Raw genomic sequence first — 22,351 nt, 5'->3', positions numbered from 1 at the left:
CTTCTCCAGATGCTCAGACACTTCTGGGATCATAACAGAGGGGCAGGAAAAAGAGAAATGGTGACAAATTGTGTGTTCCTTTACCATCATTAAGTTTCGGGATAAATTACTTTGCTGAGACTGTAAACAAAATTTCAAAAATAAATATCTTCTTACAAGTTTTCTTTATTACAAGCATGGCCAAATTTAGATTGCTCAGCTATTTCAGAGTTATTCCTTGTTTAGCAATAAAGAAAGTCTGTGTATTCTGTTGATTATGATAGTTGCCCCACTGAACAAATGATTTAACCATCTTCTAAATGTGGAAAACCCAAGAATAATGATGACAATAGATACCTCTTGTCCAGCTTGCCATGGCACAATGAATTTGATCATGTTTGGCTTCATCTGCTGCCTAATGCAATGTAACATGACAGATAAACTAAATCAAATGGGTGACATTATCAGATTTGAAAGATGATAGCTCTTGTAAAGCAAATGAAGTAAGACTGTATCAGTCCAGAAGATTTGAGATGTTTATTGAGGTCTTGAATCTTTGAAACACAGCAAATGAATGTTTTAAGTTCTGCAAAGCAAGTGACTGCAAGGATAACAGTATGCTTATTACTGGCAAAGATGTTGCCTGAAACAGAATTCGGCTAAATTTTAGGTTTTCTTTGTGTGTTTAATTAATTTTTTCATTTCTGCAAGTGCTTTGTAGAGGCAGTGGCTTGAACTTCAAAGCATACTACTACAAATGTTTTTGTGCTTGTTATGATCACTAGACTCAGAACTTTCAGTTACAAAGATGAGTTTTAAGTTTCAGTGAGCTGGGATTTAATACTATGCATTCAAATAAATAGTATCCAGGAAGTATTTTTTATTGCTTTTAGCATTGTCATAACAGGTTGTGTTTATTGGGTAGTTTTAAGGAAGGTTTTAATTCATATTTCTTTTAACTATTCGTTCATTTTGAATACTTGTAACAATTCATGATGTGATATTACTTGAGTCTTTATAAAGCTGGTCTGCTAATTATCTTTCAGTAAATAATATGGAGTTGCTGTAAGGATTGTAAACAGTTAGGAAGCCCATGAGGACATACCTATTTTCATTACCTAAAGCTGTGTTCCTACTTGTTTCTGCTTTGTTTGCCTTATGAAGTCAAAATGTTCCATTCTCACTCAATACGCAGTTTTCATAACGTTTTTTTATTTGTGATGACATCATGAATTACTTTTTAATAGGCAAAAGCTGGTTCAACAAGAAGGGGGTTTTATTATTTAATACCTGAAAAAAGACTTGAAGTATCTTTATTTCTTGAAGTAAGTAGGTTTCAAAATACAGTGTTTTTGCTGTAAAAATGTAATGGATTTTCTTATAGTCTACCAATAATTTGTTTAATTGTCAAAAATTAAAAATAGCCTCTTCAAAAATTTATTTTCCAGATCAGATTTTTATGTGTGTTCTGAACAGCAGTGTAAGAAGCTTTGAAAAATAAACCTGCTCCCATTAGCTTCAGGATTTGTTCTCCATGAAGTTTAATTATGTAGGAAGTTTTCAGATAGATAGTTTTAAGAACATTTGAGTACTATGCCTGTAATTTTGGTTTTGTAACAGTGCTGGGATTTCTTTTAAATTTAGCCTTCTGAGTACTTATGACTTTTAGGGTTCTTCACTTTTGCTCTTCAGGTTATTAAAATGTTTCTCTAATGTATCTTCTTCAATAATTGATATGTATTAATTATTTAAAATTAACGTTGCAGTTAAAATATGAAGAATTAGAATTAATTGTGTTTGGGTTTTGTTGTAGCTCATGACATGCTAAAAGCAAGAATTCAAATTAGAACAGAAGTAAAATTAACTTTCTTTCTTTGTATAGCCCACTGTTTGTGAACGGGAACTCTGTGTATTTGCTTTCCAAACATTAGGAGTGATGAACGAAGCTGCTGATGAAATTGCAACTGGGGCACAGGTAGGATTATCTAATGTTTTTTGTAGTTTACTCAGTCCTCTCTGTCTCTTCCAGTACATGTTTTGACTTGTATGCACCATATGAGTACTGTTTGGTAAGTATTATTTATTTGTCCACTGTTACAGCTGTAAATGCACTGGGTTTATGCACGGTGTATTCAAATAGTACTAATGAGGTGTTTCCATTGTTTTGCTTCCATGTAATTAGAGTAACTGTGGTTTTGTGCCCTGTTGTATTCAATTAGGTCACCTGGGTTGTTAATAAAGGCAGCCATTGTAATTTGGAGATAATTCACATTTATTTTCACCTAATGAGCCATTACTACTCTCATGCAATTAATAAGTTACTTCCTGTTCATGGTCTTGGGATGCAGGGATCCACTGAGCATCTGTTGTTTCCATCATTACATAGCAGTGGGAAAGTCCTTACTGATATTGCCACATAGGGTTCTTTCTTCTTCTCAAGGATCAGGAATTTAATATAAGCCTGCTTCCTAACTCTAAATTCAGTTATTGATGTAGTTACAACCCTATCAGTATTTTCTTAAAGTATTTTAAATTACGCTTCCAAATCACAAACCTAATGTTTCATTAGCAAAAAAAAGTTAAAAGATCTTACGTTTAAGTTCCCTTTAAGATCTCATGGGAAAAACCTGCGCATCTTAAGGAAAATGCATTTGTGTCCAGTTTTCTGGTTACTGTTATTCTACATAGTAAGCAGCATGGGCTTTTTGGAAGAACAAACCTTCAGTTTATTTAACTTTAACTAGCACTAGTGAGTATAGTCACTGGAAATAAACTATTCAGGTAGGTGTCTGAATACAACCATGAGCATATCCTCAAAGGTAGAAAGTTGCAGCAATGTAGATCACCTTCTTCACTTGAGAATATGACTGGGGAATCAGAACAGCAGCTCTTCATCTGATGTCTGAAGACCACTGGATTTGTAATATCTAGATACTGAATATTGGGATAACAGTTTAGGTTTGTAAGAAATGGAAGGAGGTATGCAGATGAAGCCCCAGCTCTTCCGCAGCCTGAAGTCCTGTGAGCATTTAATTTTTTTAATTCAGGCACATGTTACATTGCGTGTACATTTAGAATCATAGAATCATAGAATAATTGGAGTTGTAAGGGACCTGTGAAGGTCATGTAGCCCTGCCATGAGCCAGGACAACTTCAACTAGATCAGAGCCCTGTCTGACTTGACCTTGAATGTTTCCAAGGATGGGGCGTCTACCATGTGTCAGTGTTTCATCACCCGCAATGTAAAAGTCTTCTTTATAGCTAGTCTGTATCTCCCTCCTTTAGTATGAAAGCTTTACCTCTGGTCCTATCACAGCAGATTCTGCTAAAAAGATTTTCCCTATCTCGTCATCCTGCTTTAAGTACTGAAAGGCTGCAGTAAGGCTTCCCAAAAGCCTTCTCGTCTACAGGCTGAACACGCCCAGCTGTTTCAGCCTGTCTTCGTCAGGAGGGCATTCCAGTCTCCTGATCATTTTTGTGGCCCTCCTCCAGACTTGCTCCAACAGGTGTTGGAGCTCTTTCTTATGTTGGGGACCCTAGAGCTGGACACAGTGCTCAGGTGGATTCTCATGAGGGCAGAGGGGCAGAATCCCCTCCCTGCCCTGCTGCCCACAGGCTCTGGATGCAGCCCAGGACACGTTTGGCTCTCTGGGCTGTGAGTGCCATGGCTGGGCCATGTGCAGCCTCTCACCCACAGCACCCCCAAGCCCTTCTGGGCAGGACTGCTCTGGGGCTGTTCATGCCCAGCCTGTGCTGATAGCAGGGGTTATCATGACCCAGGTGCAGCACCTCGCCCTTGTATTTGTTGAAGTTGGCGAGATTCCCATGGGCCAGTTTCTCCAGCTTGTACAGGTCCCTCTGGATGGTTTCCTGTCCTTCAGGCACATCAGCTGCGCCACTCAGCTTGTGTAATGTGCAAATCTGCAGAGAGAGGACTTGAACTCACTCTCTATGTCATTAAATAGCACTGGTCCCAGTATTGCTCCCTGGGGGACACCAGTCATCATCAGTGGCCATCAGGACATTGACCTCTACCATCTGGATGCAACTAGGCAACCAGTTCCTTATCCACAGAACTGTCCATCCATCTAATTGATCTCTCTCCAATTTAGAGATAAGGATACTGGGAGAGACTGTTTTAAATAATTTAAATGACATCTGTAGCCCTTCCCTTGTCAACTGATGTGGTCACTCCATCACAGAAGGCCACTGGGTTGGTTAGGCAGGGCTTGCCCTCAGTGAAGCTGTGCTGGCTGTCATGAATCTCCTCCCTGTCCTCCACGTGCCTTAGCACAGCTTCCAGGAGGAGCTGTTCTATGATCTTCCCAGGCACAGAGGTGAGGCTGACAGGTTGGTAGTTTCTAGAGCCCTCTTTTCTACCCTTTTTAAAAATAGGTGCAATATTTCCCTTTTTCCAGGCACCTGTGACTTCACCTGACTGCCATGCCTTTTGAGTTAGTATGGAGAGTAGCTTGGCAACTTTATCAGCCAGTTCCCTCAGGATTCTGGGATGCATCTTATCAGGTCCCATAGACCTTTCTATGTTCACATTCCTCAGGGACTCTCAAATGTAATCTTTGCTGACAATGGGAAGCACTTTGCTTCCCTGCTTTCGGTCTTGAGTTTCATCAACTCAAGAGGTGTGTGAAGGGGAGACTGCCAGTGAAGACAAGCAAAGAGCTGTCAAGTTCCTTGCCCTTCTCATTGTCTGCAGTTACCATTTTCCCAGTTGTGTTCAAAGAGGGGTGCGCTTTCTTTGACCTTCCTTTTCTGTCTCATATGCCTTCAGAAATCTCTTCATAATTCTTTGCATCTCTTGTTGAGTTCATCTCCAGTTGCACCTTGGCCTCCCTCACCCCATCCTGACAAAAGCTGGCTACATTCCTATACTCTTCCTAGAATATCTGTCCCTGCATCCCTTGCCTGGGCATTTCATTCTTTCCTTTTAGTCTTACCAGCAGGTCTGGAATCATCCATGCTGACATCTTGTCTTCCTTTCCTGATTTCCGACACATGGGGATTGAGAGCTCCTGCACTCTATGGAAGACATTCTTAAAGATCTGACAGCTCTGATCTGCTCCCTCCTCCTTGAAAACAGTTGTCCAGGGGATCCTATTGAATAACTTTGAACAGCTGGAAGGTTGCTTTCCTAAAATGAGTAAAGAATTAGGTATGAGCTTTTTAAAGTTGAGCTGACTAAGCAGAGGAGAGGTGGCCCTGGCTAGCTCTCACTCTGTTTTATTTAAGTATGAGTGTTGCAGGCATGTGCAGAGCTTGCTGTAGATCTCTGAAGTACCTCTACATTTACAGAGCTTTACTGTAAAATTCTGAAGCGATTACAGCCTTAAGAGTGCTGAAAAGAGTTAGATAAGGGGTTTTGTCTGTTGTCCCATTGGACCTAGGTAGCTAAATTATGCTAAGTTTCTAGTGATAGCATTGCAGCCAGCTCACTATATGGGATCTGATTGAGCCCCCCATTCCTGTTCTCAGAAAAAAAAAATCATCAATTCTAGAGTATGAATCACAGCATAGACTCAGCACAGTGGTTATTTCTCCAAGAGTCTAGCAAGCTTAGGCTGACTAGTAAAAGGTAGGTGTTCACATTTTGTCTGATTAATCCTCCTCCAAACCATTTTGTCTAATGAAGAAGCCTAAATACAGGTTCCCATCATTAGAAATCATATCCTGTTTTGTCTTTTGTGCTTTCAGCTAGTTTCCTGAGGTGCACAACCCTACTTTGTCACTCCGAATAATCCAGTGGCTTCTCCTTAATAATAAGTGCTTGTATTCTCTAAAACTTTCCATCCTGAACTCAGGTTGCCTTGTGTTAGTCATGTAGGCAAAATGCTTGAAAATTAGATGACTGATTTCTTGATAGTTCTTACTCGCTCTAAAGAGTCTCTTGAGAGTGAGAGGCCCTGTCTGAGGGATTGATATCAGAAGAGGAATTGTCATCAGCAAGTGTTGTCTTGTCCTTCACACAGCTATTTTAATCCTTACTTATTCAGTACCTCCGATTGAGGAGTTCACACCCAGTTTTGAGGACATCTGCTAGATCCACAGCATTTCCTATTCCCAAGGAATGCATATGCAAGGCTCTATTATAGGGTTTCTATTAGATTTACCTCCCAGTTTAAGTTGTTTTGCATTGCATCAACTCAAAACAATGATCTCAGGGGAAATCAGGTGTAAAAAAAAAAAAAGCAGAGTTGGAAACAATCTAGGAGTCAACAGTTTGTTTAAAGGAGGACTTAGGGATGATGTCTGAGTAGAACTGTGCCAGTTTTAAGGCAGTGTCCCATAATGCAAATCATAAGGCAAGACAGCTTTGAGTCTCTGCATTAAAGGATCTGGGGACTCAAACAGCTCTTCCCTAGGAGTGTTTTGTGACAGCAGACTAAGAAGTGCTTCTCAGAAGCAGGGTGAACTCATGCTCAGTTCCACAGTAATACATTTACACAGGGGCAAGTCTGCTGCCTGATCTGGCTGCTGATCTCCTTTGTAAATGCTGGTGCATATGCCCTATTTCTAAACATTCATCTCACATACAGATTGTATGAACTGGAAAGTAATCAGAGAACAATTGGGGAAGGGATCATTATTTAAGTAATTTCATTTTTCAATATATGTGAGATATTTAGTAACTGGAACTAACAGAATATATTAAAACTGATGGAGAAAATTGTCCATTAATACTGAAGGAGCAGAGAAGGAGAATGGCAGCTATATGACTCACCACAGCACAGTTCTTTTTCCCCTTTCATCATTATTCTTATTTTCATTCTGGTTCTCTAAAGGACCGTAATTTTTTTCCATCCAAATGATCAGATACAATGACAGATGTAGAAAATCGTCTAGATGAATGTGAGCTGTGAGATGAGATCTGATCCATGTGGACTTGTGGGAGGAACCAGGAATACCTATTAACTCCAGCTTGTCTCAGCTTTTCCTTTCTTTTGTGGAAAAGTCATTTTCACACAGGAATGTCTTCAGAAGGCACAGAAAAAACACAAGGAAATGAGTTAATCTGCAGCTACTTTTTAATGTAGCAATTTTGGATTTCATTATGAGCTGAATTTACATTTCACAGCTGCCAGAGAGCTGCATTCTCTTGTTTTTGTTATTGCTGTATTCTATTTTTAACCTCTGAATTACATATTTTGAAACAATTACATGGGAATCTGTGTCTAAGTGGTGTATTTACTTATGTACACATGTCTATGTGCACATTACATGCACAATCCTGTGGGGAAATTGTGAAAATCAAAGATAATCAAAGAAGTGTTGTAATTTTGTATAGCAGGATGGAAAGAAGAGAATGCCCCAGTGTGAGCTGTGCAGATGACTGTTAAAGCATTGCAGTATTATGGGTTTAGCAGAAGCAATGTTTTCAAGTGTTTCTGTGATTACAGTCTTCAGGAGAAGAGCAGAAAGTGGTACAAATTTGACAGACTATTCCTTGTTCTTGAGCAAAGTTTTTACTGGCGTGTCTATACAGAGATACACTAATTTCACTTCCTTGGTGAATAAATTTGATACAGGAATTCACATGTGTGCACAAGATAAAGCAACACTTCAAGCAATATATTTGAAGTTACAATACTTTTAGGACCAGATACTGGTCCTATGTATATACACATGGAATAATAAGCCATGGCTGACCCCAAACTCTGTTGAAGTCAGTGAAAAAATTTGGTCCTGAACTATCTCCTGTGGATAACAGAGTTTGGGCAATATAGGTAACAATGAAATACAATATATCTATAAGGTGTAAAAAAAGGTGGACTGGAAGATACACTATAAAAATATTTATTTTGAATAAACATAATAAATATGTCTTTCTTTATCCCCAGGTAGTTGATCTGTTAGTATCTATGTGTCGGTCTGCATTAGAATCACCTAGGAAAGTTGTCATTTTTGAGCCATACCCTTCTGTAGTTGATCCTAATGATCCTCAGATGCTGGCCTTTAACCCCAGGGTAAGTAGCTACCTTTAATTATGTCATCACTTGGTTTTAGTCATACATGAGATTTCAAAGCAAAGACTTCTCATGAAGGAGTCTCCTTTATTATGTGATAGAGCTCCAGAATATAGCACAAGTGTGTTTTCAAAACATTGCATCTTTTATTATTGTCTCTGAGAAAGTACTTGAATATAGACTTGTCCTGGTTCTGGCCAGGACAGTGTTAATTTTTACAGTAGCCAGAATGGGGTATGGCTAAGACCCAGAGGTTATTCTGTACCACCTCACATCATTTCTTGGAGCAGGGGGACAGGAGTCTCTTCCAGGGAAAAGAGGGAAAAGAGTTACCATTTTACTTGGCAGAGGGAGCAGTTGGATGTTGTTTGTGGCTAGTTTTCTTATCTCATTGCTGTTTCCAGCTGACTGTTTTTACCTTGACCTGTGATCTTTTTCTTTGTGCCTCCCAATTCTCTCTCCCATAGCAGGTGGGGAGTGTAAGGAGGAGTGGGAAGAGGACAGGAGCAGTGCTAGTTCTCAATGGGAACTGTATATTGGAGAATACCATCCTTAAACCATGACAAAAGTGTAGGTTATGTTAAAGCCAATAAACTCTTCTAAGGAACAAATTCTGGATGCAAAATTTTATATTCTAAGTGTTTTTCTCTCAGTGTGCACATTGGACACAAAAAGAAAGATGGCCTTTGAGAGATAGAGGTCATGTAAGCCAGGGGATTTCCAGTCCATCTTTTCATTCTTAGAAGTGTCATTGCTGTCATCTCATTTTCTCATGGCAAACAGTTATTTCCTTGTATGTAATTTTATGAGATGTTAATAGGTGAGTTTTGTACAAGCATCAGTTTTGAAATAAAGAGAATTGTGCTTGCCTTACTTGCTCCTTGGGCTCCAAATGCTGCCTTTTAGGAATGCCCTCCAGCTGTGAATATTCCATCTCCCTAAAGCCATCTCCCCAAAGGCATAGAGGAGAACTCGTCATGTCCTGCGCTGGGATGCATCTCTCTCTTTCTGAAAAAGGCCAGCTAGCTAGAGTTCTTTGTCAGGAGAGGCTGAGGTGTTCAGTAATGTGTTGGCAAGACCCAAAGATGGGGAGCAGTGGAGCTGCTGTGGAGTGGTGGAGCATGGACTGCTCAGAGCCTGTTCACTCAGTTCACTCAGGTAGTGGCTCCCAAGCAGCAGGTCAGCAAAGATCAGGGTGAGACAGAGGGACCACTGAAGGATCTATGAAGTTTTATAGACCTGCTAGCAAAGGAAACACAGCTGTTTATATGCATTTTATTTAAAATCTGTTTGGGTCACTGCATTATTTGCCTCAAGAGCATGTTGTCCAAATAACTGCATTTAGTTACAAGTATTTGTTTAAAAATAATCTGATTTTTGGAGTGTTTTGGAGATCCCAGTGAAATTCAAAGAAGAAAGATCATAACAATATTTTTTCAAGGAATTTTTCTGGATGATAAATGACAGTCTGTTGAAGAAAGTTAATGGTTTGATATGTTTGAAAGAATTGTTTTGCCCAACATTTCTCCTCGCTTTAGTTTATACACACTCAAAGAATTCAGGTTTTTTAGAGCCAAATACTAATTCTCTTTGAACTTTTTTGTGTATTTTATGCCACATCAGAAGAAGAACTATGACCGAGTCATGAAAGCATTGGACAGTATCACTTCCATCAGAGAGATGACACAGGTAAATGTAAAAATATTTACCTAATTAATCACTGTTTCTAAAACTTGAAAGATGTTTATATTGCCTGCCAATGATGGGTTGGGAAGTCAATAGTATCATCTCTTTCCTATATAACTGTAATGATATTGAAATGTTTGTTCAAAATAACAAAACCTATCCCTAATGCCAATTAAATAAAAGTAATGAAGTAGAACTCAGATCTTTTGAAGTTTAAATGAGAGATAATAACAACAGAATGAGACATTGTAGTGAGGTACAATTACCAATCACTACCTTTCTGGAAATGTCAAAGCCAGAGACTTCACTTCCAAAGCAAAAGAAATTGATCTTGTGTCAATGTTCTGAGTAGTATTCTAAATGACATGATATTTATTTCTATTATAGCAAAATTCTCTATCAACTAAGTATAGTTGGGGACTTGGAGGGTTGGGTCTTTTGGGTTAACTGTCATTATTTCTCATGGTATATCTGGTGGTTGTATTTCTGTTTATTTTTATGTTCCTTTTCCAAACAACCCAGCTGATTATAAATTGTTGTTTAAATCTCTTCCATATATCTTGCTTTTCCAACTGCTATATAAATGCATCCTCAGAACAGTTTTTAATCTTGCTCTATGTATTAACAAAATACTTTGGGATTCTTGAGTGAAGAATATATAGAGAGGAATAAAATAAATTGAAAATTAAAACTCACTTTTTTTGTTAATTTATGTAACATTTTGTAAAAATTTTAAAAATCAGGTGTTTCTGTGATTTATTATGATGTCTTTTAAAAATAAAAAATAATTACAGTTCTGCTTTTTCAAATGTTAAAATAATTCTTGACTAATGAATTTTAAAGGGATGCTTTGCATTGTGATCAAAATCAAGAACAGTTTTTAAAGAAATTATAATATGACATGGCACTTACACCTTGAAACAGTTGAAAACACCAAATGGACTATTTTGGGTTTCTTTGAGAGCCTTAATTTGGTAAAGTCCCAATTCCTTAATCAAGAGCCACACAAAAATAGATGTCTTCTTCTGTTCTTCCTATGATCACCAATGTTTGCTATAATATAGTCATTTTGATGCTAATTATATGCTTATTATCTTACTCTAGGGAAAATAATCGCTATATTAATTCTTGTTGTCAAAACACATTTATAACTCTACTATGCTGCATATCAGTAAAGCTGTGATTTCAGACTAATAATGTATTCATTTTAATAGATGAAATCATGGGCAATGTAACATAAAAAATTCAATGTAGAAATAACATAATTTCTCTTTTCTAGGCACCTTACTTGGAAATAAAGAAGCAGATGGATAAACAGGACCCGCTTGCACATCCTCTTCTACAATGGTATAAAGTTGATTCACATGAGATAATAATTATTAAATTATCATTTGTAATGAATAATCACTTGACCAGTGTAATGTGGTATAAGGTCAGCCTAATAATTAACATTGGTATTTTCAACTGCAGCTATTCTGAACTGTTTCTGGACCTCATCTGGGTCATCTGATCTCATTTTCTAGTTAATTTTTGGCCTACTTCCATCTGATAGGTTTAGAGGCCTGCAGCTGGGTGCTTTGTGATGGCCATTCATAACATATTTTTAAGTTTGGTTTGGTTACTACGTCTAATACATCTGTTTCTTATTTTAGGGTTATATCTAGTAATAGATCACATATTGTGAAGCTACCAGTGAATAGAGTAAGTGTCTGTGGGTTTTATTATTATTTTCTGATCTTTTTTATGCATTAGCATTTTAGGTGGGAGTTTACTAGCAAAATGTAGGTGTATGCATTCAAACTGATTGCATGGACTCCTTTAACAGACAAGGCAGTTTTAGGTCCTGATTTTTAGAAGCATGTGAATATCTGAAACAAGTCAAGGGAATAATGTTCATAAAAAACCTATTTGAGGTGCATACCTCAAATTCAGGTGTCTACCTTGTAATCATCTGGGCTTAGGTGAGAAAAACACCACTTTTTGGTTTTTTTACCATATAGAATATTAGATGCAGAATTGTACAGAAAGCAGTGCACACAAACATGCTGTATCAGGAGATCCACATATAAGTAACTTCTGATTAAGGGCGCAGTAATATGCAACCTTCCAAATAACCTTAATTCAAAGTCAGCTCTGATAGAATACTATGATGAAATGGTTCAGTTTAATTACTAAAGCCATTTTAAATTTTCCAAAAACTTCCATATGTTTCATAAACTGAAAGTCACTCTCTATTATTTGATTTCAGCTTGAAACTGTGGGAGTGAGACCAGTTTCAACTTAGTTCATGTAGTTATTTAGATGCAGTCATGTATTGTGTGGAAAAGCATGATACCTTAAGGATTGCCATCAGAGAATTACAATACTTTCATATTAATCAACTTCTATTCACATGTGCACTCTTATATTTGACAGCAACTGAAGTTTATGCACACTCCCCACCAGTTCCTTCTTCTCAGCAGTCCACCAGCCAAAGAATCCAATTTCCGAGCTGCTAAAAATCTCTACGGAAGTACCTTTGCATTTCAGTGAGTACATATATTCCTAATAACCAAAGGTTATTGAAATGCCATGCTATATTTTTTACTTCTGGCATTTGAGGTTTGCAGCTGTGAATCTACTGTTTTAAAAGGTTTCTGATGTAATTTTTGCATTTTATGCTGTGAATTTTATTGCTTTCTTTTTCATTTTATTCAGTGGTTCACACATTGAAAATTGGCATTCCATCCTGAGGAACGGCTTAGTTGTTGCTTCCAATACGAGGCTGCAGGTAAATAAACAAAAGAGATTTTAGCTAACCTGTGCACATTTGGTTACATACTACCTTTGGCAAGTTTTCAGGGGGTTTCATTCTGGTTGCCCTATATAGCTAGAAGAAGGGATAATTTCAAATATCATCTTGTTTCCTGTGAAAATTACTTTTCTGATGCAATTAAGATGAAGTAATGTTCTGCTAAAACGTCTAGAAAATCTCTTTGTGGGAATCAGTATTTCAGTTTTATGTTGCAGAGCAGCACCTCTAGGAGGCTTCGCTTGGTACTGCTTAAAAGCAGTTGCAAGTGAAAGTCAGAGCTGCCTAAACTGTCTTGGTGTCTTAGGATCCAGAAACATGCTAGAGTTACAGGAGTTGGGCTTGCAGCACTTTGTCTGCCTCTCTGATTTCTTTGGCAATGGAAGCATGAAGTGTGCTGGCCATAAGGGATCTAATGCAAATTTCTCAGACTGAATCATCAGGACACAATTATTGCAGAGCAAAGTAGGCACTACAGAGGGACTGGGGAGCTCTAATGCAGAGTATTTTAGCATTGTGGTTAGCAGCTCTCCCCAGAGCTGAGTCCATGTACCTTGGAAGAGGATCCCAGGGCATATTTGGTCAAGTACAGAAACACTCCTTGTAGACATCCTCCATAGTAATATTAGATTTAAAAACAGAAACCACAATTTTATGTATAAGTCTTATGTAAAATTTTGTGTGGGCATCTGGTTTTTTGTTTGGACATAATTTCCAGGTTATATATATAAAATAGTTTTATACTCTGGGCATGATTTTTAAAAACACTTCTTTGAACACTGTTAATTACCCGAAATAAATTAGTAAGGTGGGTAAGCATGTTAAGATATGATCTGTTCCTGTAATTATTACTATTTTATCCAGGTAACCAAATTAATGCTAAGTAATCACTCTGCTCTTTTTCAGCTCCATGGTGCAATGTTTGGAAGTGGAATCTACCTTAGTCCATTGTCAAGCATATCATTTGGTTACTCAGGTGATATTTATAGATCACTCTAAAGTTGAACAAATATAGGGGCGTATTTTATTCTGCTGTTTCTTCTTATAGCTTCGCTGTTTAAAACATTATATTCAATTTAATCTTCATTGACCATGATTCAATTTATTCCAAAAAGAGAATTATTCTTTTTTATAAATAATAAGAAAATGGAAAATTACTGTGTTAAACGCTGTCCTTATTTTTCAATGTGCTTAGAATTCTTAAGCTGTGCTTGAAGTAAATATTAGCTAATACTGAATGCTATATGTAGTAGGTATTGATGATTCAGCTGAAATCCAACTTTTGATTTTTGATTTTTGTCAATACCTGCCTAAGTTCCATCTAACTTTACCCATGAGTTCATGGTCTTTTATGACTTCATCTGACAAAACAAGTATTGATCAATAATGTTCAAAACTGTATATTTAAGAGTATTCCCAAGTATCACCATGTCAAGATTACATTAGAAAGTACAGTTTAGTGTGTTTATTTTAGCCTGAGAAGGAACATAATTTGTTCTACTATTGAATCCTAAAGTGAGTTGTGCAGAGTTTTCCATGTAAGAATTAAATAATAAACAAAAGCATATTAAAAACCAGACAGTGGATATGTACATTGAGAAATCAAAGGGATTTTAAAATACCATGACTTTCTTCTTTAGGTGTGTAGCATTTACCATTTCCTCACATATGAAAGTGCAGGTATATAGTTTAATGTGTGTTCATGTGCGTGTAGATGATTCCGAGAGTTTTGGTTTGCTTTCTGATACTCAGGGTTTCTAGCTCATGTTTTAGGAGCTCAGCTTTTTGAGCTACTATTTGAGGAACTTCAACATCAGTTATATCTAGATGCACTTTTAGCTTGTCAGAGATTACATGAGTATGAAGGATTCTTAGGTCTCACTAAATGTGCTGGTTGAAGTATCCTTATTTAACAAAGTGTCTTTCCTTTTGGACAATACTGCTCTGTCAACTTCAATGTGCTATTGCTCCTCTCTCTGCCTGTCTTGGCCTCTTCCATCCTGTCTCCTCCAGAAAGGAGGCTTGTGTTCCACTGAAGTGTATAATCCTTGATGCCAGTAAAAACCATGAAGGAGGCCTGCACATTCACATTGATGAAGGAGTCCTACACATTCCTTCAAAGAGTTAAGCTTTGCCATAATTCAGTCATATTTGCAAAGCACCAAATAGTGGAAGTGTTCAAGTTCAGGTTAGATGGGGCTCAGAGCTACCAGGTCTAGCAGAAGATGGGTGTCCTTACCCATGGCAGAGGGGTTGGAATGAGATGATCTTTCAGAACCCCTCCCAGCCCAAACTATTCCATGATTTTGTGAAATACAGGATGCTGGAAACTCATAGGGAAGCCCATAGTATCATGCAAAACAGGAATTTTATATAAACCAACATGAGCAATATGAATGAAATCTGAGGCAAATGTAGATGTTTCAGTTTCTGAGATGGAATTGGATCAATTGTGACTGACTAATAATTTAATATTTTGTGTGTAGATAAGGAGATCAAACCAAGGTAGATTTCAGAACTTAAATTGCCTATTCATACAAATTAATTAGACTTTTAATAAAATTCCATAAAGTGCTAAAGATGTATATCTAAAGTTCTTTCTTTCATGATTTTTGCCTTCACACCCACAGTAATCAGATTTTTACTTCAGCCTGAATAGGGTCAAGTGGACTGAGGACATGCTGACCTACAGCCCCATTAAGTCACCACATAAGAATATTCCTGATCTGAATTCAGTAGCATTTAAGCTCAGGTTTATCTGCTTTTGCACCTACTTAATGCTAACTTGACTTTGCTAAAGTCTTTGCAATACATGCAGAGGCACCTGTAATTTACAGGATTTATATTGTGATATTCTGTGACAGAGTTAACCAGCTTTTTGAGTGCCATGCAAAAGACAGACTGTGATTCTCACTGTACTACCTCTTCCATTCTCATACTGAACTCTGCTTTTTATGGTATTTACAGGCCAAGGTATCTTACATGATTTTAATATTCCTAGGGATGAACAAGAAGCAGCAGAAGGTGTCAGCTAAAGATGAACCAGCTTCAGGCAGTAAGGGCAGTAATACATCGCAGGTATGGTACATCAACCGTCTCTAGAAGACTTGTGGGATTTATTATTGGGAACTCAGTAGCTGAAAGAGAGGTAATATTTCCTTTCTGCAACTTACCACTATTATTGCATTGAATGAAATCAACAACTTCAGAGACTGCAAATATCAAATACAGTTCACCTGCTCTAGTAAAAATTTATGGAGCGTATTGCAGACCTTGTGCCGTTCTTTTCCAAGAAGAATTTAGGAAGAGAATGAAGATGAAATACAGGTTGCATTACGGCCCCTAGCAACCCCTTCCCTTCTGAATTTTAGACTTCCAGAACAATGATGCAAAAGAAATTGAGAATGATTATTGCTGGGAAATGAGCAGAATTTAACTTATAGCAAGTAATTCTTTTCTTTCTCACAAATTTTACGTGTTGAACCATTACAATTCTGCTGTATCTAAAGCAAACTCACAGCATCTGTGCACAGGGCTAAATTTCAAGAAACTATCTTATATCTGTCTCCATGATTAGTACATACAAATTACAGAATAATCTGCCTTTGAAGGTAGTTGGCATGTCCCAATAGAAGCTCTCAGAAGTAGGAAGGAAAATAAAATATCAGGGTAGTGACCAAAGAATTAGTGACTAAATTTACCTTTCTTTTCCTTTTTTTTTCCTGATGTTAATTTGTTTTTCAGTAACACTGATATTTCTGATAATATTTTTAATTTTTTAATAATTAGGCACTTTTGGATATTGTTTTTCTGGATAAAGGAGTTCAAATATCTCCTACAATAATGCAAATAAATAATAGGGGCTTTTTTTTATAAATTCTTTTACATTTAGAAATAAAATAGAGACATTTTAGGAAGAGTGCCTCTACATTTTTCATTAATAAATCACTGAAAATAGCAGCTGTCACCTTTGTTGCTTTTTGTCTCTGTTTGTTTTACTGCGCTAATTCTATTTTCTCACTTTTTTACATCTCAGTCCCAGAAGAAAGGACAGCAGTCGCAATTTTTGCAAAGCCGTAACTTAAAATGCATAGCCTTATGTGAAGGTAAGCTGAAAGCTCTTGTGAAGCTGCTTTAGTCATGGCCACAGGATGCACAGGTTACAGGCTGCAAAATCAGTGGGTGCTTTAGTTGGTTGTTTAGGTAAGAAAATACTGGTAGGTGTAGGAGTACCTGCTCAACAGCTGACCTTTATGCTTCAGTAAGAACATTTCCCCTCTTTGAACAGAACCTGTAGCAGATGCTGAATTGTCATGGAATATCATATACATATAGTGACTGATCATCAGGTCTGTGTTTCAAATGTGATCCTCTTCCTAAACCATCAAGAAAACCAAAGTCATGTCCTTTATTTGTAGCACTGACTTCTTGCAAGCTCTTGACAAATGCTTTAAACACATGAAAGTCAAGAAAAAACACCTTTAATACAGAATTTCCAAAAAATTTTCACTGTTCAAACAAGCATATAGATAATCTGGCAACCAGTATTTTCTCTTTGTTTGCTTCAGAAATTTTGGGAAGTTAAAATCTAATGCTTGAGTACAGTCATTCTTGAAAGAATTGGCTATTCTGTTAATAATAGTGAAATTCTGTTAATAATAGTGAATTGGCTATTCTGTTAATAATAGTGAAACCTCAGCAGGTTTTAAGAACAAATTTGACATTTGAATAAGAAGTATGCCTGTAGTTAAGGGCTAGTCTTAGAAATTTGCCCCAATTTGCCTATCATTTTGAGCATTTGTTTGTTTTAAAAAGCGAAAATTAAGAATGTGGAAAATGTAGTATTTAAAAATAGAATCTTTCAGCTTTATAGAAGTAAGGATGTGTCAGTCAACATGAAAATGCAATTTGAACTGTACAGAAAATACAGAATTTTAGTTCTAAAACTTACGTATGGAACAATATTAATTAATTGGCCTTTAATGCCTGAATTTTTAAATGTAAATTACATCTTTCACAAGGACTTTTCATCCATGTTTTTCTTTCCTTGCACTTATTAATGGATTACCAATTTTATAAGAGTCAATTTCAAATATTTGGTAAAATACATTTTGCAGCTTTCATATTCATTTCTCTGTGTAAGAAGGTGGTTTAGGGGAGATGATTAATAAAGATTTTATGTAAAATTAATTGCAAGAAATGTTTGTTAAAAATTGCAATTTATGAAAGAAATAGTATAAAAATTGAATATACATGCACTTACATTAATGTTAGAATAAAATAAACCAGGCTGTTTCAGTACCAACTCAGAGCTGCCCAAACTTTAAGGCATATCATTAAGAGCATTGTTTAAATGCCTCTTAAACACTGACAGGTTGGGCACACCAACCACTCTGTAGGAAGCCAGAGTTTGACCAGCTGTTACGGTTCAACCCCAGCCAGCATCCAAGCCCAATAGCCACTCACTTTCCCCCAGCAGGGCTGGGGAGAGTCCAAAGGGTAGAAGCCTGAAAGCTCATGGCTTGAGATAAAGACGTGTTAAAAGGGAAAGCAAAAGCCCTGCAGGCAAGCAAAGCAAAACAAGAAATTAATTCACTGCTTCCAACAGAGCTGTTCAGCCATCTCCAGGAGAGCCTGGCCCCATCACATGTAGAGGTTGCTTGGGAAGACCAACACCATCTCTCCCCTTTCCTCCTTCTTTCCCTCACTTTGTATGCTGAGCATGATGTTGCATGGTCTGGAATATCCCTTTGGTCAGCTTGGGTCACCTGTCCCAGCTGTGTCTCCCCCCAGCCTCCCAGTAATCCCCAGCTTTCCTGGAGTGTGGCAGAATGAGAATCAGAAAAGGCCTTGGCTGGCTCTGTGTGAGACCTGTTCAGCAATAACAAAAACATCTCTATACTGTCAACACTGTGTTCTGCACAAATCCAAAACCTGCCCCCTGCCAGTCACTGGGAAGAAAATTAATTCTACCCCAGTCCAACCCAGCATACCACCCTCTCAATTAAGAAGTACTTTGAAATGTCCAGTCCCAACCTCCTCCAACACAGCTTTGAATCATTCCCACACATCCTGTCCCTGCATACCAGGCAGAGGTGCTCAGCACCTCCCTGTGCCCTTGCCCTCCTCAGGAAGCTGCAGAGTGGTGAGGTCACCCCTCAGCCTCCTTTTCTCCAAACCAGACAAGCCAAACCCCTCCATTAGTGTCCAGGACATGTTTTCCAGCCCTCCCACCAGCTGTTTCCCTCCTCAGGAAGCACTGAAGGATGTTCCCATCCTTCTCCACCTGCAGGGCCCCCGTGCCCTGCTCGGTGCTCTGGGATGGGCTTTGGCCGTGCCCTGCTCGGTGCTCTGGGATGGGCTTTGGCTGTGCCCTGCTCGGTGCTCTGGGCTGGGCTTTGACCGTGCCCTGCTCGGTGCTCTGGGATGGGCTTTGGCCGTGCCCTGCTCGGTGCTCTGGGATGGGCTTTGGCCTCAGGGCTGCCTGGGCACTGCTGACCCACCCTGAGCCACCCCTCTTCCATTTCACCCCTGTGCTTGGTGTCACTCCTTCCCAGGTGCACAATCCACCATTTGGACTTGACAAATTTCACTCCATTTAAGATTGCTCACTGCTCCAATCTATCTAGACCCCTCTGCAAGGCCTCTTGTACCTCAAAATTATCCACAGCACCTCCCAGTCTGCATCATCAGCAAACCTGCTACTGGTGCACTCACCTCCAGCACTGATACAGAACTGGCCCTGGAATGGAGCCCTGAGGAGCACCTGTGGCACTGGTGAGGCCACACCTTGAGTATTGCGTCCAGTTCTGGGCCCCTCAGTTTAGGAGGGACGTTGAGATGCTTGAGCGTGTCCAAAGAAGAGCAACAAGGCTGGTGAGGGGCTTGGAACACAAGCTGTATGAAGAACGACTGAGGGAGCTGGGGTTGTTCAGCCTGGAGAAAAGGAGACTCAGAGGTGACCTTATCACTCTCTTCAGCTTCCTGAAGGGTGGCTGTGGTGAGCTGGGCGTCGGTCTCTTTCTCCGGGCAACAACAGGCAGAACAAGAGGACACGGTCTCAAGCTGCACCAAGGGAGATACAGGCTAGAATTAAGGAGGAAGTTTTTCACAGAAAGAGTGATCAAATACTGGAATCATCTACCCAGGGAGGTGGTGGAGTCACAGTCCCTCGATGTGTTTAAAAAAAGGCTGGATCTGGCACTTGGTTCCATGATCTAGTTGAGGTGTTAGAACACGGGTTGGACTTGATGATCTTAAAGGTCTCTTCCAACCTAGAAATTCTGTGATTCTGTGATTCTATGGCTTTTTAAGTTCAGGTTTTAATAAGTGCATTTTTAAGCTTTCATTCAATTTAACAATTTTCTCCCATACATCAAACATCTGTGTTTTCGGAAAAGTATATTTTGGAAACAAGAATCAAGTTCATCTCCGTTTTTGTACTAGCAGCCAACTCAAAATCTGCACTGCAGCACAGACATGTAGAGGAAAGCTGCAAGTTCCCAAAAGACAATTTAAGATATATAAAACTCAAAATCTTTTAGAGCAGTGTTTTCCAGACATTTTCATCACTAGGAAATTTGTTCTTTCTCTGATAGTGATAACCTCACCTGATCTGCACAAACATGGGGAGATATGGGTAGTTCCCAACACGGATCACGTGTGTACAAGATTTTTCTTTGTGTGAGTACAAAGCTTTTCTTAACATTTAACTTCATACTAGACCTTTTTCTTGTGTTTCCTTCCACAGTTGTAATTAAAGTAGATAAAAGACATTTCTTCCTAATTCTATTCAGTATACCTTCATTTTTTATCTTTTATTGTACTTACTTGTGCTAGAAATGTACGAATAAGCTAGTGTCAGAAGTTTAGTAAGTTTAGTAAATGTCTTTAATACAAATGAACAGAGAGTTCATTATTTTTCCTGTTCAATGGCATTACTTCATGTTATAGTAAGTCTGTCCATGTATCATGAAGCACAATTTCTGTTTGGCTGTGCATATTTAGGCTGAGAAATTCATTAAAGGCTTCTTGTCTGTGCTGTGAGCATTTCCCTCTTTCACCTAATATTTGTCCCCTTAGGGTCCTAGTGGCTAATTCAGCCTCAGGGTTTCAGTGACAATGGCAGCCTTACCACCTCCTAAACTCTCCAGAGTTTAGGGTCTGCATATAAAGATGAAGCATAGCAGAGCACCTCAGTAGAAACATGTGAACATACAGAATAAGCACTTAGAGAATGAGATTTTTTTGATGTTTTACATAGATTAATTAAACACTAATGTGATATTATTTTCTGTACCTTTTTTTTTAGTTATGAAGATGGTCAAGTGGGTGATACAAGTATAAATACACAGGAACCAAACATTCATAAAGAGATTCTTCGAGTCATTGGCAATCAAACTGCTACTGGTTAAAAGGACCACTCTTATTTAATTGATGTGAAGCCTTCCTCAGTCTCAAAGCTGGATTTTGAACTGAAGAAGATGCAAAAAACTAATTTATTATTACTACACTAAGCAAATTAACCATTTGAATACTTACTGTTTTCTTACTTAGTATTTCGTATCTCATCAAAATACCTGAGATGATATCAATTAGCAACTGTAGGGGTGCAAAGTCTATTATTATACTAAAACAATTAATAATTAAATAGGCATTTGGGTTGCTCACAATAAGCAGACATTAAAAAGGACTTTTGTGCTGATATTTTTATACTAAACTTCAATTGGAAGTTTTAGTACTGTATACTGGTATTTTAAATTTAGAATGACTGAATTACAAGTAAGAGAGAAGATTTTATAGCGGAGCACCTGTATTATGCAGGATACTTTGCAATAAGTAAAATATTCTCGTATCAAAACACAATAAAAGGTTGTCTGGAATATGTAAAATTGAAGAGATTGGTTACCTGCAGCTGTCTTTGATTCTTTTTATTTTACTCAAATGCAGTTAGAATTTAGACTCAAAGGTGAAAACAACAATGCATTTTTTATTTACTGGGTGCAACAAAGCAAAATGAATGTGATGGTATATGTTCAGCTTTCTTTATTTTCTCTGGAACACTGTCTTACCCATTAAGCATCTCAGTTGTATTTTTTAAACTGTACAAGCCTCAGAAACACCTAAAGCTTTTAATTTTCTTTTTAGAATTTTTGGTTTTATATACTAAATTTTACAATTTCATTAGATCAACAAGGTTTTTTAATGTTTGCATCTTAACTTCAGTGAAATTGCTCTGTGATGAAATTTATCCACAAATTTTCAAGTATGTGCTGAGTTAAGGCTTTTATGGTTGAATTGATTGTTGGTACATAAGAAAATATATACAAATGCAAAATTCTACTGATTTTTGTCTTGGTAAATTAGTTTTATTAGTTAATTTCTAAGCTATAAGAAATCAATTTAAATATCTCTGTCTTTTAAATTAATTACTGTTTTTTCCAAGTAAGTAGGATGGCAACACAGATAGAGAAGGGTCCAGTCTCCAAGACAAAAAGCATATCCTGTGCCCTGATGAATGCCTTTGGCAGCCCTCATGGTGGTTATCCTGAAGCATCAATCACACCCTTGAATATGGAGAGCAGTTGAACTTTCCCATCTGTGCAACTTCTGTGAGCCACCTCAGAAAGCAAAAATAGACTGAAACCTCTCTTATGTTACTTTCATAATAAAGATACTAAAGCACCAAATAACAGCACAAGAGAGCACAGCTGTGTTTGTTTCTTTTAAAGAGAACTGAATTAGATATGCTGTAATGGATGATTCCTTCTTTCTAGTTCATGCTACACTCCTGTATTACTTGCTGCAGTTGAAGTGCCCTACAAGTTAACAGTGGTATTTGGCCTAGGAGCATACATGGGATGTATTTTAGCATTCTACACTTATTTGCTTTAGTGTTAATTTTTCTAAGTTATCC

The 22,351-nt window shown here is 37.9% G+C and overlaps 1 protein-coding gene across 1 annotated transcript in view; it reads left to right on the top strand.

The window, feature by feature from the left end:
* Nucleotides 1-22,124, top strand: part of PARP8 (poly(ADP-ribose) polymerase family member 8) — a 143,347-nt gene extending 121,223 nt beyond the window's left edge. The window contains exons 15-26 of the mRNA XM_005422032.2: nt 1,862-1,954; nt 7,833-7,958; nt 9,582-9,647; nt 10,924-10,991; nt 11,297-11,345; nt 12,060-12,172; nt 12,342-12,414; nt 13,342-13,411; nt 15,437-15,513; nt 16,472-16,541; nt 20,034-20,118; nt 20,747-22,124. Of these exons, the coding sequence (XP_005422089.1) occupies nt 1,862-1,954; nt 7,833-7,958; nt 9,582-9,647; nt 10,924-10,991; nt 11,297-11,345; nt 12,060-12,172; nt 12,342-12,414; nt 13,342-13,411; nt 15,437-15,513; nt 16,472-16,541; nt 20,034-20,118; nt 20,747-20,849 (993 nt within the window). The 3' untranslated portion in view covers nt 20,850-22,124. The remainder of the gene's footprint in view (nt 1-1,861; nt 1,955-7,832; nt 7,959-9,581; nt 9,648-10,923; nt 10,992-11,296; nt 11,346-12,059; nt 12,173-12,341; nt 12,415-13,341; nt 13,412-15,436; nt 15,514-16,471; nt 16,542-20,033; nt 20,119-20,746) is intronic.
* Nucleotides 22,125-22,351: the final 227 nt, after the last annotated feature.

This window comes from Geospiza fortis, unplaced genomic scaffold (assembly GCF_000277835.1).
Source record: "Geospiza fortis unplaced genomic scaffold, GeoFor_1.0 scaffold443, whole genome shotgun sequence".
NCBI lineage: Eukaryota > Metazoa > Chordata > Aves > Passeriformes > Thraupidae > Geospiza > Geospiza fortis.
The sequence above is the reverse complement of the archived record's forward strand: the minus strand, read 5'-3'. Positions and strand labels throughout refer to the sequence as shown.